This window comes from Vicugna pacos, chromosome 1 (assembly GCF_048564905.1).
Source record: "Vicugna pacos chromosome 1, VicPac4, whole genome shotgun sequence".
Taxonomy (NCBI): Eukaryota; Metazoa; Chordata; class Mammalia; order Artiodactyla; family Camelidae; genus Vicugna; species Vicugna pacos.
Window position 1 is genome coordinate 26,532,157 of NC_132987.1, and position 17,962 is coordinate 26,550,118.

The window sequence follows — 17,962 nt, forward strand, 5'->3', positions numbered from 1 at the left end:
GGCCCCCCTACATATCTGTTTGTTAAATGAAATGAAACTGTATTAAGTGCAAGTATTGTGCCTCAGCATTTTTATAAGGGTAGAAAAAAAATCTGGAGTTTCTTTGAAGGAGGGAAGTTTACGGGAAAGACAAGGCCACCCGACAGTTCTGCTTTAGAAAAGGTAGGAGTACGGGGCGGGCTTTGGGGGCGGGGGGTGCAAGGGTGACATTCGCTGAATGGCTTCTCCCTGTCACTGCCCAAAACAGAACAGAGGCCACCTGAGTGAGCCCCCTCATTACCTGTATTTGAGGGTGTGCTCTGATTCCAGACTCCCCAAAGATTGGGAAAAATCAGGGCTTCCTGAGAGAAAGACAACCACGTGGATCACTGTCCAAGGGAAGCAGAGCATGGCTCTGTCAGGAGACTCGAGCTGTTTCCCCAACAGCAAGTCCCCTGCCCGTAGGACCAGCAGAGGGAAGAAGAAGCTGCTACAGGTCACTCCATGGGAAACAACATCTTTGTAGCTGTTGTCAGAAGCCACCACCGTTGCAACAATGGGGAAATTAGCTTTGGAACTAGAGGAAGTGACTGGGACCAAGATGGTTACTAATTCAAAAGCCACTTGACAATTAATAGATGGAAACTTGAGGTCAGCCCTACTCCAGGAAGGTCCTCACCCAAGAAGAAAGGTCCTCACCCAAGAAGGAAGGTCCTGCTTTATAAAGAGTACCTGGCTGCTACAAAAGAGGAAAACACTGAGGGAGCCATGAGGTTAATCAGTCAGGGAGAATCGGTTGGAGTTGGGTGGGCAGGGATGCTGTCATTCCTTGACAAACGTCAAGAAATAGATAGTAGAGGACGGAGTAGATGCCTGAAATGGAAATTGCCCTGATCACATGATAGCTCAAAGGGAAAACTCCCAGTTCCCAAACAGTCTATACGATATGATAGTGGATGGCTGAAGAGATTTGCTTCAGTGCTTCAAACAATAGTTTCAGATTAAAAAACATTCACTGATGCTTTGTCTGTATGGGATACTGCCCCTAAGAGGCAGTACAGTGTTAGTACGTAAGTGTATAATCAATCGCTGGAGCAAAATACCTGAGTCATCTGAGGCAAGATACTTCAACTACTCCTGGTTTTCCTCCTTTATAAGTTAGGGACAATAGCAGTATCCACCTCACAGGATTCTAGGTTAAAACAAATTAGAGTCAGCCCTTTGTATCCTTGGGTTCCACGTCTACTGTGGATTAAAAAGAAGAAAAAAAAAGATTCCAGGAAGTTTCCAAAAAGCAAAACTTGAATTTGTGGAGCACCAACAACTATTTACATAGCATTTAATTGTATTAGGTATTATAAGTCATGTAGAAATGATTTCAAGTATATGGGACGATGTGCATTGGTTATATGTAACCTACACCATTTTGTATAAAATAAAACCTATGCCATTTTATGTAAGAGACTTGGGCATCCACAGATTTTGTTATCTTGAGGTGGGGTGAGGGGGCCTTGAACCAACTCCCCCCTGATACCAAGAGACAACTGTGGACAGATGTAATCTGCTCCCCCTGATTTAGAACACAAGCTTTGAAATGCCTAGCTCTGCTCTATATTGGGTGAGTAATTTAACCTCCCTAAGTCACAGATTATTCATTTACAAGTTAGAGATAGTATTGTGGCAGTCTGTGACACTGCTGCCCCTCAGTGGACCACCCTTCTGTTGGTCACACCCTTATGGAGACCTTCCCATCTAAATCTGGACTAAGCCAGTGATTTAACTTAACTTGGAAAATGCAACAGTGCAGCCACTCTAGTTCCTCTTTTAACCCCTAAGAAGGTGTGGAAGTTTCTGCTTTTGTACATTTGGGAGATCTGAGCCACTAGGTAAGAAGTACAACCACTTTGCTGGAGAAACCGCTTGAAGAGGAAGAGGCCCAGAGACTTCTGGAGATAGGGAGTCCAGCCATCCAGCATCCGTGCTGAGACCAGCCCCCAGCCAGCCCACCAGCTGACTGCGACCCCACCAGTGACCAAGAGAAACTTAAAGCCTCGCCCAGCCCAGATTGTAAAACTTTGAGCAAATAAAATGAATATTGTTTTAAGCCACTAAACTTTGGAAATTTTTTAAATGCAGAAGGGACATTCTAAGGATTAAAAAAATTCAGACAAAGTTCTTAACACAAATCACGTTGCGTGCTAAAGTGTTAAATAAATAATGGCTGCGATTTGGGCTGAGACCCACAGAAAAGATAGACATATTTTACAGATAAGGAGACTCGCCCAATGAGTTTTAAAGTACGGAATACCTCATTTTACAGTGCTTCACAGATACTGTGTTTTTTACAAATTGAAGTTTTGTGGCAACCCGACAAGTCTATCGGCACCATTTTTCCAACAGCTTTTGCTCAGATTGTATCTCGGTCATATTTTGGTACTTCTCACGATATTTCAAACTTTTTCATTATTATTGTATTCATTATGGTGATCTGTGATTGGGATTTTTGACGCTACTACTGCAAAAAGATTACAGTTTGCTGAAGGCTCATCATGGTTAGCAGTTTTTAGCAATAAAGTATTTTTTAATTAAGGTTTGTACATTGATTTGTTTTGTTTTACTATTTTGCTACTATACGTTACTGTATTTTTAACAGACTACAGTACAGTATAAACATACCTTCTCTATGAATGGGGAAACCGCCCCCCCCCAAATCAAGCAACTCACTTTATTGTGATATTTGCTTTATTGCAGTGGCCTGGAACCAAACTGGCAATATCTGAGGTATTTTGCCTGTATTTTGTCCAAGTATGTGAAATGAATTCATGAAAAAAAGAAAAGAAAAAAACTGGGATTCAGCCGAGTTTGTATCCCTAGATCAGAGTACTTTTTCTACTCTCCCTTCCTGTGAGCCAGGAGTTACTCCCTGGTCTTGTCATTTCAAATCAGTATGATACCTACTGCCTGCCTAGCTCAGAGAAACGCCACAGGTTTTTTTGAGATAATCAATTAAGAGTAGACTCCTGCCAAGTTGTAAACCTTTCCACTTGCAAAAACTGATCTCCGGCTTCCAAATCCTCCCCTCAACATGCTTCCTACCAAGAGCTTCCCTGAGTCATCCGTCCCTCCTCCCTCTCTGTCCACATCCAACCAGTGGCAAGCGCTGTCAGTTCTTCCATCTGGTGTCCCTTGCATCCATCCTTCCTTTCCCACTCCCACAACAGGACCTTCTCTCCAGAGGCTCACAGTGGCCTCCTAGTTGGTTTCTCGGCCTCCAGTCTCCCATTTCTGGACTCCCATTTTCATGATGTCATCCCCTGGCTCACAAGCTTTGCACAACTACCCACAAGAGTAAAGGTCAGAGCAATCAATGCAGCATCCAAGGACACACTGCCATCTTCACAGCTTTCTGACCTTAATTTTTACACAACTGTGTCCCTCATCCTCTCCAGCCAGGCTCTGATCCAACCATATTTGGCCTCGTCCCTTGCTTCACCTATCTCTTTGAACCCTGCTTGAAACTACTGCACTGTCAAGCCTTCGTTAATCTCTCCCTCCTTTCCCCTAAATTCAGGTTACTCTAGTCTTTTTCACTCCCTTGAAACATAATTACATGTAACACCGCATTCTATTACATTTTAACTTTTACCTCAGTATCTCTTGCCTTGACAACTGGATTGTAAATAGCTGCAGGGCTAGATGCATCTTGCATTTCTTTATGGAATTGCTTCTCTTAAGGTCATAATGCCTTGTTGAGGGAATGATGATCCTTGCATGACCTTGCCTGTTCCTTTTCCAACACCCACTGGTGTACTCGTAACCATTTGTAAGGTACCTTCTCACTGTACGCTACAGTTTTGGCACTGCATATGGACTCAACTCCTGAACAGGACGGCAAGCTCTTTGAGGGCAACTGTAAGAGGACTTCACTTTCTTTTTTCTTTTCCCCATACTTTACAAGGTGTTCTCTACACAGGAGTGTCCAGCCCATGTGGTTGCCTAGCCCAGAGGCTGTTGCCCCAACTATGTCATCTGCCATTTTGCTTCAGGAAAGCCACCCACAAGCTGCTTTTCTTAGCTCTGAATTACTGACTTGGTCTGAGTAAATGATTCCAGCTAAGGTGAATGGTCAAAAACTTAGAGGGATGGGTGAGTCGTTAAAAGACTCTGGCCCAGGAGCCCTTGAGGCAGAACCTGCCTGGACTTGCTGAACCAGTATGGAGAAAAGTCCCAGAGCAGTCACCATTAGCAACTGAAGAGGAGCAAAACAGACAAGGACTTTAAATAGATAAGAGTTTGAATAATAATAAAGAGTCCAGGAAACTGTTGAAGATTGATCTTTATTTCAACAGGAGGATAAGGGCTGACCTGTTCCTTGACAAGTTGGACGTGGCATTTGTGTACTCATAATTTATTACATCCCAAGAGTCTTAGCACAGTGTCTAGCATATAGCGCGTTTGCAAATTCTTACAAGGATTGGTGGTGCCACTCATTTGTGCATTTACTCTCCCCAAGTGCAGTTCTCATTGTCAGGCTTCACTCTGGTGTTCCTATTAAGTCCATCAGTTGGATGATCATAAGGAAGATAATTTTGATTATGGTGATGATGGCTGGGACTGTGTTCTGCCTAATGTTATCTATTTCTTCAGCAATGCAGTTGGACCAGAGGAGAAGGAATTTCTGAGATTTAGTCTTTAGAGGGTACTGTGCACAAGTTATTTATCCTTTAATATTTTCACGATTTTTTTTTTGGACTAGAGAAAATAATTTTAAATGGAAAAAGTTAATTAATACTTTTCTTAAGAAAGAAAAATATACTTCTGAAAACTTAACATAAACTGTGGTTTAGAGGTTAACTAGCCTCCTGTATTGCAAAGTTGCCAACTGCAGCATAAATTATAGGAGGGGAAAATTAGAAGCTTCTTGAACATTTAACATGAGCTTGGCTAGTATATGTGACAGCTCAATATATCCAATGAAATATTTGGTAGCTACTGGAAATAGTATTTATGAAGACAATGCACCAATGTGAAAAAGATAATTTTTAAAATAATTTTGATGAAAAAAAATCCAGAAACAAACATCAATATCATAATTACAACTTTGTTCAAAAACATGGGGAAAAAAATGAATGAAACTGAGATGCTAACGTAATACTAAAAAAAAAAAAAAAATACATAAAAATAAAAAAGATAAGTGTGTCTCTCTGTGTATTTAGATCTGTGTAAATCTATAAATGTGTAACATAATAGAGAAATTGAATCATTGCTCTCAGAAGCCCAAACTCTATTATTAATACTATTTTGGGTGTGATGAAAGAACTAATTAGCACTGTTTGGGAAGAAATTCAAGGTGGTCAGTATTATTCATATATTTAAGAAATATATATGTATTTTTTGAGTGCCCACTGTGTGCAAGACCAGAAGTGGTCTTTCAGACTGATCTTGGAAGAGTTTGCCACCTGACAGGACATTCATTGGTTGACGACGTCATTCAGCTCCTCCCTCTACCCAAATAAGTCCCAGATCTGGTTACAGCAGCTGTTCAAGCCACTTCTCTCCCCTGGTCTTATTTGTCATGTTGACCGGAGCCAAGCACAAACAAGCTCTCCTATTATCTCTCTGTCTCAGAACTGTCCAGACTCAAGTGAGGTCACTTTTCGTGCCTGGTCAAGAAAGGTCAACTCGTGGTTTGGAGCCAAGGACACGAGGAGAGGACCAGCCAGCCCAAGACAGGGTGGAGAGAGGACCCAGGAGGCAAATGCTGCTTCATAAGAAAGCTGACCCTATGGACATAAGTTCAACTCACACATGCTTAAAAACAACAAAGGTGTCCTTTAAAATATATATATTTGCAGTTAATCTTCAATAAGAGGGTGAATTTATTCTTATGCAGTGTCTGCCATACAATAATTCCTAATTTGATTGTATGATTATAGACATTTCCACCTAGTTATAATTAAAAGTTATTAGTATTTCAATTACTATAATAAGAGTAATGTTTATATAATATTTTACAGACTACAAAACAATTTCACATGTACAATCACACAGGTATCTCACAGTCACTCTAAGAATTGCAGGCAAGGCTTACCAGAACTCCTATTTTGCAGATTAGAAAACAAAGGTTCAGAAAAATTTGTGCCTTGCCAAACGTCATTGAGTTCTAATAGAAGAGCTAGAATTCAAACCCTCTAATGCCTCCAGGCTCTCAAAGTATATTTCTCATATAACTTCTTAACTGAACCAGAGTCTTAATTGCTTTCTCCTTCATGCGCATACAGAATTCTGTTTGTTCCTCAAAAAAAAAAAAAAGGGAGAGAAGATATTTTTAAAGTTATTTTTTCTCCACTGACTTACAGAATCATTTCACAAATGCTTTATCATCTAATGACCGTTCAGTGCACTGAAAAATAGTAATTTAGTTGTCTTCTTCCTCTCATTAAGTAAATAAAAACTCAAATGTGTTGGAGGTAACTTAAAATGCAATCAAGTCCTGATTAATGGAGTATTTGTGTGTATTAAAGAATCCTTCTGTGTTGTGACTCATCACTACTAATTAATATGGAACAGGCAGTCCTTGTTTGTTCTTCTTTTTCTTTTTTAGGGTTGCAGTCCTAAAGTCATTTCGTAAACTGGTCATTTGGAACTCAATGTATTTTGTTTTAGAAAAAAATATATCACAACTGATGGCTAGGCACTATACCTTAGCCATCTAACTCAGGGCTCTCACAGCACCCAAGCCTTAGAGCCCCCAAACCTCAGTCTGTCCTGATCCTCAGACTGTCTTTCTAGATCCTTTGAGGGCTGGTGTGAGGAAAGAGAACACAGAAAACAGGCATATTTCTTCCTGTAGTGAGAAGAGATTCCTGTAGGACCAAAGTGCTTCCTGTGAGTCCAGGACTACTTGGTTGGGCAAATTCACATTTTCTGTGTCATACGCTTGCCAGGAGTGGGAGGAAAAGTCATTAAGACTCCTCCTGGCTGCAGGTAAAAAGTTATGTTCTCTTAAGCAAAAGGGAGCAATTACAAGAATACTGCATAGAACTTGACAAAGTCCGTCTCTCTCTCTCTTTCCCCCTGTGCTTCTCGCTGCGTATCTACTTCATTCTTCTTTGGCACCCAGCTTTTTCTGCTCTTCAATCCACATGGCACATGATTGTCTACACCTCACATTATATCATATGCAGTTCCTCTTAAAAAATAAATGGACTTTTGCCTCAAGTCTAAATCCCCAGGGAAAGGTGTCTGATTGGTTTCGCTTGAATCAGGTCTATCCCGGGACCAATTACCTTTGATGGGGGTGGGGGCTAGGAATGAGAGCAAGGTCAAGAATCAGTGCAATGAACATGATTCTAAAGGGAAGGCAGGAAGCTCTCAGGAAAAAGGCTCAGGCAGGGAACCCCAGAGATGGAAGAGCTGCCTGTGTTCGTATGTTGGCATTTCTAAGCATGAACATGAGTCTTTTAGCTCTTTGCCTTTTAGAAACAAATCACCAACAAAATACTTAGAGGTATCACATTGTGCCCTTACAGTCAATTTAAGGACTACATGGGCACCAACCTAGTGGCTGTGCATCGTAGTTCTACTGAATCATTGTCACCCAATTTTGGGGCAAAGATTTTAGGCAAGAGACATTTTCTTGTTTATTCTGTGTGTTTTCTCCCACCTGCCATCATTTTTGTGTTTCACAGGAGGGAAAAGAATCTGAAGATATTAGAAAAGAGACTTGGAACACCTTGAGGAAATGCAAACAAAACAAAACAAAACCCAAAAAACTGAAAGAGAAGTTCTCTGAGATGTAGCCACAACCCTACTAAAAAATTCTGTAATTACTGTCTATTAATCTGCCAATCAAGGCTCTTCCTGGTATTGATTGCACAGCCCGGAATTCAAGGTTAGAGATAATAAGGTAATTCAGTATGACTGGCAGACACTGCATCTATAAATAAAGCTGGTTAACGGCTTTAAAGGAAAAAAGTTTCTACATTTTCAGTCGTCCACTTCTCTTGCAAATATGAAAAGACTTGCCTTATTTTCAATTAAATATGGTAACTAGTATCTTTCAATGAGGAATGACAAAGTTCTCTGATGTTGATTTAAATAAATCTCAGGTGAGAAATCTCTCTCCTATATGCCCCAGGGTTAGGTATATTGAGGTGTCCAAGAGCCCTCGCTTCATTACTTCATATCACAAGCTAAGGTTTTAAGTTAGAAGTGATGGGTCCCATTCTTAGAACAAAATTAGTCACCAATGGAGAGAGACTCTTTTGATGAATTCTGTGACAACCGTGGAGCAAGTTATATTGATTCTTCCATATAAGCTCTACTCACCAAAAAAAGTCACATGGGTTTCAAAATGTTTTGTGTTACTGTTTGAACACCCCAAGAAACAAATCTCAGTTTGTTAGGCTGAAAAGACAGACAGAATCTGGTGGTAAATTTCATCCTTACTAATGAATCCTCCCTTTGACTTTCGGAGCAGCTTGGCCAAATGGGTTCAGAGACCAAACTTTACAGCCTCCAAAGAAAGCTGTTGGGATGGGAGAGACCCAGCCCATTTTACCTAAAATTACCAAAAGCCTTTGTGCAGAATCCAAGTGTTTACCTTTAGTCAGTCTTTTCTATTTCATCACTGCCAGGAGATTTGTTTTTGTAGGAGAGGCAATAAGAACCCCACACGTAGATGTTTTCCTACCCAGACTTAATAACTTCCAAGGGAACCTCCTTGGTGGCCACAAAATCTCACCAAGGAAAATCCCAACCAAGTTTATTCCTGTACCGGGTCCATTAATACACAGCTTGGGGCAGAGTGTTGGTTCGTCTGGAAACAAGAGTGCTCTTTCTTCTATTTATCACAAAGCCATCTGAACTCAAAAGGACCTCACTTAAATCAGGAATTTCTATTCTTCTGGAAATGTCATTTCCTTTGAATTTGCACTTCTGTGGTTTAAAGGAGACAAACAGGGTTCCTATCACTAGAGTGCAATGGGAAGGGGAAAGGGAGGGAACCATAAAAGTAATTCAGGAAAACTTTGAAGGTGAACTTGCCCTTTTGCAAATAGACAAAATAGACCTCTATTTCCCTAGTATAAGTTCTGGAAGACACTAACACATCCTGTGACTCCTCTGCAGAGTTAAATGATGGTAAACTGGCCCACAGAGATACGTGTATTTATCCAGTGTTTAAACTCTCCATCAAGGGAAAACAAATTAAGAAAAACAAATGGTTACTTGGAAAATAACTACAAGCATGATTTGTGGGTCAGTTCAGATCCACCAGGAAGCAGACACCAAGATGGAATTAGATAAGCAAGAGATGCACTGGGGGAAATGGCTGTAAAGAATTGAGGGGGGAAGGAAGAAGAGCAGGCTGGAGAGTCTTCAGATTGCAGTGCGGACAGGACACCTGAGAAAGGAGGAAAGAAGGAAGGATGGGTGTGAAGAGCTTCAAACTGCAATGCAGTTCTGAGAATGTCCTGGCCAGGCCGACGCGGAGCTCTGACACAATGATTGACTGACAGGGTCCCACGATGTGCAGGAATGGCCTGGCTGCAGCCTCCCGCTGTGCGCAGTCATCGGCAGGAGAAGAGCATCAGCGGTCAACTTCACAGCTGTGGCAGTGGGGGCTGCCAGCTCCATGCTCTCCTCACAGCAGATTCTCTGCTGAAGGGAGCCCTGAGCAGTGAGCCCACAGTTTTCACCAGGGTCTATACAGACTGCAACACGTGGATGGGCTTCTCCATCTATTCCAGGATGCAGCTCTTCCAAAGTGCCCGTGGACCTCTCCTCCTGAGGGGAAACTTAGAAGAGGGACATTAGTGACTCAAGCCACAGCCCCTGTGTCTGCAGTTGGTCTTGAGGCCACAGCTGGCACTTACTCTCTCCTCCATGATCCCCTCTGAAGTCTCCACATCCTAGGATGTCACCTCTGCAGGTGTTGCTGGCTTGCTTACCTGGTGGTGCAACTCAAGCCTTCACTCTGAGGAAGTCCAAGCCCTTGGAATCATCCCTTCTCAAATCGGGGCTGTTGTGTATGTCCATCCATTGTTATAATCGGGAAAGCAAATCCCCAGAGGCACCAAGTGATCACCTGGTTACGCACATTGCTCTCCGACTCCACCCCAAACCCTGCCATGTGCAGTAATAGCTGCAGCTTCTCCCACATCTTAGGGTCATTGATTCTGGCCAGAATGGTGGCAACTCTTCTCACCTGGTGGTTGTGGGCACAGGAGTCTAAAGTGCCTGCGTGACATTCATTAATTATAGTTCAATGATTCCCGTCATGTCCTCTAGCAAGAGTGAACAACCTAGGGGACCTGGACCTCTAACTCTACAAAGCCGAAATTTGTGAGGAGGAGAAGCATAAAGTTCCCTAATGGGTCACTGGCAGTGATGTTAAATGGGCCTCCTCTTGCTTCCACCCCTTTGTTCTTGTGCCCGTGTGTTCTTCTTCTAAGTTACATAATATCAAAGGTCTCCGACTTAGTGTATACACTGCACCCTCAAGGATGCCACTTCATCCCTGCACCTTCAGTGGTGCCTTCTGTCAGTTTAGCTAATTCTAGATACTGGGGTATGTACTACAACCAGTGGGCCCGACAGCTAAAGGGTAATTTCTGCACCTCCTTTGTGGCCAAGTGGATTCCTGGATGGGATGCTATGTTGTGTGGGATTTTACGCCTATGAATCAGATATTCTGTAATTTTCCAGATAGTGATGCTAACCGAGGCTCTGTGGGCAAGAAAAGCAAACGCAGATCCAGAATACGTTTCTACTCCTGTGCAGATAAACTGGATGGAAGAGGCCCACTGTAGTCAACTTGCCAAGTGGCCGGTTGGACTCTTCCAGGAATAGTACCATATTGGAGGCTCAGTCTCTGTGGCTGGTACATTGGACATTTGGAAGCAGCAGGAACTAGATTGGCTTTGGTAAGTGGGAGTCCATGCTCTTGGGCCCATGAATGGCCTCTGTCTCCATCAACTTTTGTTGAAAAAATTGTGCCTTCCAAAGAAAAAAACAAAAACAAAAACAAAACCCAATATTTGATTCAGTCTTTGTACATTTCAAGGACCAGCCCATAGTTTCTGTAGTAACCTAATTTTTTTTACGTATAAGATAAAATTATTTTTATAATTTTTAGTTTTGATTTTTAGATATAGTCCAAGTCAAACTTCTTCCTCTGAAATTCTGTTCCCTTTTTGAGTAGATAAACTTCAGTGGTTTTTCTCCCACTACTTTTGAGAAAAGGTCCTCCTATAATCCGCACACGCTTTCATCTTTCATTAGAAAGTGAAGCAACGGCAACATCAATTAAAATGACTTCAGAGACAGTATTTTCCCAGCTTTCTTAGAAAGCCTGTTATGTCAAGTGGTATTAAATCTGAGATCGCTACAAGAGCATTAGTTTTTGCCTTAGATATTAGGGCAAGATGCATCTGTAGTTATCTCCAGCTACTCTTTCATCAAAGAGCTATCAAGCACCTGTTTAATGCGAGGCAGATCCCAAGATCTATGGGAATCATAAAGATGAACAGACACTGTGATGAAAGCATTAATATACGTGTTTTCTTTCAAGGTGGCTGTGATGTTTATACCACCACCTCCACCATCACCGCTATCACTATCAACACCACCTCCACACCTCTCTCACCACACTTACCACCTCCACCACCACCATTAGCAGCCTCATAGGTCTAACAGCATAAAACACATTTACTGTGAAAACTAGAATTAAATAAAGAACTTTAACCTAAAGCTTTTTTGGAAAACAGTATCTCTTATGCATTTAATTTTGTACTTTTCTTGCTGTGTATCACATATTGCCAGATGATACACACCAATACATTGAAATTTTCAGGGCAGTTTTTCAGCATTTTGACATGCTTAAGAGGAGATATTAAGTGTGAAGAAAATCACAGAAATTACTTATTCCAACTCCCACATTTTTTAGATGAGGAACATAAACCTCAGAGAGGTGAAGTGACTTGTCCAGGTCAGATGAGTAGACAAGGACAGATCAAAATAAGAACTCAATCTTCCTAAGCTTCTCACTGCCCACGGTCTTCCTCCTTCCTACTCACTCTTGCTGTAAGAGGACTAAGTAAGGGACTGTCAATCCAGCCAGACAAAAAAGTTATCACACCTGTTAGGCAGACAGAAATTCTCTGAAGGACAGAAGAAACTGCAAATCCTCTCCCAGAAGTCCTTTGTTAGCTCAGTTTGTGGCGGGTTATGTAAATGAGGAGGCCCTGTATGAGAATGAGGTTATGAGTTTCCTGGGGATTAAGCATGATAATGCGGTGTGCCCAGGGAAGAAAATGATACTTTGCACTTGTATATCTTTCACCCAGCCAACAATAATAAATAAGATTTGGTACTTTCAGCCAAATATCGCAAAGCTCTCAACAAATGTTTAACTCACGAATCCTCAGAACAATCCAGAAAGGAAAATTTTTGAAAGAAGAGAAAGAATCCAACTCTCATCCTCACGATTCAGTGGGAAAACCTCAGGTCAGAAGAAATGAGTCCACACTTAGCAGAGTGACACTGCTGGCAGGACTCTCGAAGTGCAAAGGCATTCCTGTGTCGAACACTGTCTAAGGTGACCTAGACACAGGATTTTGAAAAGGGCAGAGGTGAACCAGAAAAGCCCCTGCTTGTTCTTCCAGCCCAATGAATCTATGAAGCTTTCAAAAGAGGTTTGGTTTTTTAAAGGTTCTTTGAAGTCTCTTCAAAGATTTTTGGCATGTCCCCTGAAATAATTCTTTAAAACCCTGCAACCCTTCGAAAAGTTTTTAGTTGATGTCTAAGATGTTTCATATGTTTGAATAATTGGAAAGGTTGTGATTTCCAATATATTATTAATACAGGTGTTTTAAAATAAACTATCACAGTACCCTCTTTAAAAGATTCACTTGCATTTAAAATCCAAGCAATGTGATGCCCACCATCATCCATTTAAAAATACATATACAAATTCTGTAACAGTTAGAAATTCTACATCATTCTCCTTTCTCCTTAAGCTCAGTAAAATTTTTTTTAATTGAAGTATAGTTGATGTATAATATTATGTTACAGGTATACAATATAGTGATTCAGTTTTTAAAGGTTATACTCCATTTACAGTTATTGTAAAATATTTGCTATATTCCCTGTGTTGTACAATCTATCTTTGTAGCTTATTTGATATCTAGTAGTTTGTATCTCTTAATCCCCTAGCCCAGTATTGGCCCTCCTCCCTTCCTTCTCCTCACTGATAACTACTAGTTTGTTCTCTGTATCTGTGAGTCTGCTTAAACTCATAATTTTATCTCACTTCTCCTACATACTTCAAAGGTCTAATAATTCATTGTTAAAAAATTTGTAAATTAAATCTGTAAATATCATATACTTTGTTGGGTTGAGCTGTAATAACAAATAGGTGGAAGCATGCCTTGGCTCAACACAATTTCTTTCCTTCTCTCATGATAGTCCTGGGTGAGGTGCTCAAATAAGGAAGATGCTCTCCTCCACACAGTGATTAGGGGACCCAAGTGCCTTCCATCAGTGGCTCCACTATCCCCTATGATTAGGATCTAGCTGGTGGGCCTATTTTTAGGTGTCCTGGGAGCTAACAATAGATTTACCTTTTTAAATAACTGCTTTAAAAAAAGCAAGCAGAATATGAGACAGAGGCCTTCTGTGGCCTGCAAAGCCCACAGTAATTATTGTCTGGCCTTTTACTGAAGTTTGCCAAGCTTCTCCTGGAGACTCATTTTTTTGTATTTATTTATTTAATTTTGTTTGTGGGGGTTTTTTGTTTGTTTGTTTTTTTGAGGGACGTAGTTAGGTTTGTTTATTTAATTAGTTTTTTTAATGGAGGTACTGGGGATTGAACCTAGGGCCTCGTGCATGCTAAGCAGGCACTCTACCACTGAGCTATACCTTCCCTGCTGGAGATTCATTCTTGACAGTAGTTTGTAAAAGGAGAAGCAAAGAGTGCAAGGATGAGATTTTCAGGAACAGGCCTGGAAGTGACCCACATCAATTCTATTCACATTCTGTTGCCCAGAACAACTACATGGCTACCCCTTGCAGCAAGGGAGACAGTGAAATGTAGGCTGGGTGTGCACCCAAGAAGGGGAGAACAAATTTGGGGAGGCAGCTCATAGATTCTAAAGTGTCAAAAAGAATTTTATCAGTATAATTATTAGTAGTATAAAATTTATCAAAATAACCCACACATAGGACAAATTCAGATAAACATTAAACATAAAAAGTAAAATGTTATTAAAGTTGCAGTTCTTAATAAGGTGAGACTGTTTACTTTTCAATTAGTTCATGTGTCCCAAGTTAGAGCATCAATTTCATTCCTACTTTTCATTTTTATGAATTTTTCTCCGTTTTATTGAGATATAATTGACATACAGCACTGTGTAAGTTTAAGGCGTACAGCACAATTGATTTACATACATTATGAAATGATGACCACAGTAAGTTTAGTGAACATCTACCGTCTCATATGAATACAAAATAAAAGAAAAAAATGTATTTTTCTTTGTGATGAAAACTCTTAGGATTTACTCTCTTAACAATCTTCATATATAAACATACAGCAGTGTTAATTATATTAATCATGTTGTACATTACATTTGTAGTACTTATTTATCTTATAATTGGGAGTTTGTGCCTTTTGACTGCCTTCATCCAATTCCTCCTCCCCCCACCCCTAAACCTCCTCTTGTAACCAAAAATCTGGTATCTTTTTCTATGAGTTTGTTTGTTTTTGAAGTATAATTAACCTACAACATTATATGAGTTTCTGGTGCACAAAACAGTGATTTTATATATTACAAAATGATCTTCACTCATCTTCATAAACATTACCGCCAAGAAAATTTTACAGAAATAAAAGGATGAGAATGGAAGAAGCGTTTTAAAAAGGCAATCTTAACTAAATTATGTGAACGTCATCCTTTTATAACAAATAATTTTATCATCTATCATAAAAAAATTTGCTTTAATAATCCATCAGTTAACAACTCAACTGAGGACTCCTTCAATTTTATGGAAAGTTTTTTTTATTAGAAACAAACTGACTTGCAAAATGATTTGATACCCAGTTACAAAAGCCATTTACTTCTGCAATTTCTGGGAGGTTTGCTAACATTTCTACTAAGATTCAGTCATTTAAATGACTACCTCTATTCTTTTCCAATTAGAGGTGCCTTATATACTCTGAAAAAAATTTAAGAAATATGTTTGCCAGTATATTATTTTCAAAAAAATTCTAATTTTTAAATAATATTTTTGTCAAAAAGCTTGTAGCTACTGATTTAGCTCATTTCTCTTATAGGAAATACTTTCCATACAGACTAATTGGAAAAGGCAGTCCTCACTGTCAAACCAATCAGATAAATCAGGTAAACACATGTATTCCATTGGAAAAAGTCTAAATTTATTTATCAGTTCAAATCAAGTTAAAATGCAATGTGAAGAATAGTATGAAACCACAGAGAAATTATGGAACACGCCTTGTAAGATAAATTACTAAAAGTCATACATCAGGATGTAGAGCTAATGTAATTATTTTACCAATTTAAAATGTATAAAACAATTTAAAAATGCTATTTCTCATTACTTAATTTGTAATAATACAATAAAATGTGGCTGAAATATTAGTTACTTACAAAGTAAGGAATAATGCAAGTCCTAGTATTTCTTTGGTAAATGTACATGTGTGTAGGTAATGGGCTCTGGGGGAGAAAACTGAATCAAAATCACACATAAAAATCAGAATATAATCTATTAAGGTTTTAAAAACTAATTAACTTTCCCATTTGTTTAATGAAAGAGAAGAACTATCAACTGCTAAAAATTATTCGGCAGCTAGCATATATTTTATTTTGCATTAATATTTTAAAAGAGTAAATAAGATGAGAATTGACTACCACTGTAAAAACATTCCATGATATAATTTCATACATGTAAATTTTTATTACTCTATTCAGTGATTCCCACCTTATATAAAAAAAGCACGTGAAATTTTATCCATGAGTTTTATCTAGTATAGTAGAGAATACAGCAGTCTCATAAAACATTTTATTTATATTAAAAAGAATTCTCCTATCACCCCCTAATTTGCAGAAGTTTAGACAGCATCATTCACACTCTCTTCTAGTGAATGTGGACAGCACTTGAACACACGTATGAGACTCCAGCGTGTGCCCATCAGTTATGCCCCTCAGCCCTGCATCAGCACCGGAAACCTGTACTGCTCCCTCTCACGGGGGTGACTCTTTTCAACCAATGACACCACCCAGGACGGAATTTTGACAATAACTGAAAACAAATGGCAGCCACCATTTTCAGCATTTCAAATGTTCTTTACTTTGTGGTCATGAGTCTCTCCCTCAAGAGTTACACATTTTTTGACAGTGATCAGATGTTTCACCTCTGCACTCCACAACTATCTGAATACAGAGCTTCCAGCACAGGCCCAAATTCCCCAAGTCTAAAGCCACACCTCACCCTTCATGGAAAGACCTGTCTGGTATTTTCCTTAATCATGAAGGAGGCTTTCCCAAAATCAAAACTTCAAATCACCCCTTTGTTTGCCTCTTCCCCCACTCCCCAGAGCTTCTCAAGATCCTGGAGGCAATATTCCAAGGCAAGATTCAGGATGAGTAAGGAGAACAGAGATTACTTTGAAATGGAGGATGAAAATAAAGAATTTGTATTAAAACATAAGGCTAGTTTTCAGAAAGAATAAGTTGAAAACCTGGAAACTGGCTGTACACCAGAAATTCACACAATATTGTAAACTGACTATACTTCAATGAAAAAATATATATATAAACAAAAAGAAAACCTGGAAACTGATGCTGTTTAAAAAAAAAAAGTGTACATATACTTCTTCAAAGTTGCTTAACCCAATTTGAAGATGGCTCTTTTAGGGAGATTTCTGTAGGTCATGCCTTTGGTTAGACAAAATAAATATTTAGGAGAGAACACATATCTGTGTTTTCTAGTACAGCTGAAAGCTAATACACCTGGTGCCAGCCTTTCACATTCCAAGCTCTCTGGTTCTTTCAACTCTTATGTTTTATGATTTGAAAATTCTATGTTAAATTTGAATGTTTTTCTGAAGGTCAGGGAGAACCAATGACATTTTTTTAACCGAAGGGCACTGTGGCAAGGCAGTGTTTCTGGAAGATGAATCTGGCAACTTTGTGTAAGGTGGGCTGTGTGGGAGAGAATATTGGGAGACCAGTTAGGAAGCTCTTAATACTTGTCTCTGAGGGAGGTTACAAGAGCTTAGACTAAGGAGGTAGGAGGAAACTAGAGTGACCTATCTTCCTTCTTTTTATTTCCCACGCCTTTCTAGTTAGAAGAACTAATTTTATTTGGGTATCCATACCTCAGGGAAGATGACCTTATGCCTAGCTCAGGGGCAAGCCATTTATGATAATACTATACTCCTTGGCTATTATAAAAATGAGCATATGACCAAGTTTTGGTCAATGACGTCTGCTAGGGACTTCTAGGAAAGATGTCTTCATTCCTACCAGATGTACGTGAGGAGACGCCCTCCACTTTATCTGCACATTGGAAGACTGGCTCTGATGCCTCGATCTCTGGCAGCCATCTTATAACCAGAAGTGCAGCTGGCCTGAAGATGGATGAAGAGAAAGATGGGAAAAACTGGGGTTCCTGATCATGTTGTTCAGCCACCCAGCCTCTTAATTTTTGAGCTTGTATCATCAAAAGAATAAAGGCACTGACCAGAGGAATGAGGAAGGCCAGAGGAAAGGAAAGACTCTTTTCTTCTCCTTATGAGACTCCAAGAAACATGTTAGACTTTTCTCTATAGTCCAACCATAGCTTACCCTCTATTCTGTTCACTCATTCTCTCATCAGCTGTGTCCAATCCACTATTAGACTCCAATCACTCAGCTTCAGTTTTGGAATCTGTAAAATGGGGACAAAAAGTGTAGGCTAGAAA

At 39.8% G+C, this 17,962-nt stretch overlaps 1 protein-coding gene across 5 annotated transcripts in view; it reads right to left on the reverse strand.

The window, feature by feature from the left end:
• Positions 1-9,134: 9,134 nt before the first annotated feature.
• COMMD2 (COMM domain containing 2) overlaps positions 9,135-17,962 on the reverse strand; it is a 44,785-nt gene continuing 35,957 nt past the window's right edge. The window contains exons 5-7 of one of the 5 annotated variants that reach the window (XR_012071694.1): positions 17,847-17,928; positions 12,122-12,227; positions 9,135-10,980 (exon numbers count right to left, since the gene is read on the reverse strand). Coding sequence is in view for 3 of the 5 variants with exons in the window: in XM_072958976.1 (XP_072815077.1) it covers positions 17,863-17,928 (66 nt within the window). In the remaining 2 variants the exon portion in view is untranslated. Of the gene's footprint in view, positions 10,981-12,121; positions 12,228-14,121; positions 17,929-17,962 lie in introns of those variants that run through there. The other 4 variants (XM_072958976.1, XM_072958968.1, XM_072958967.1 and 1 more) reach the window with 4 other exon arrangements.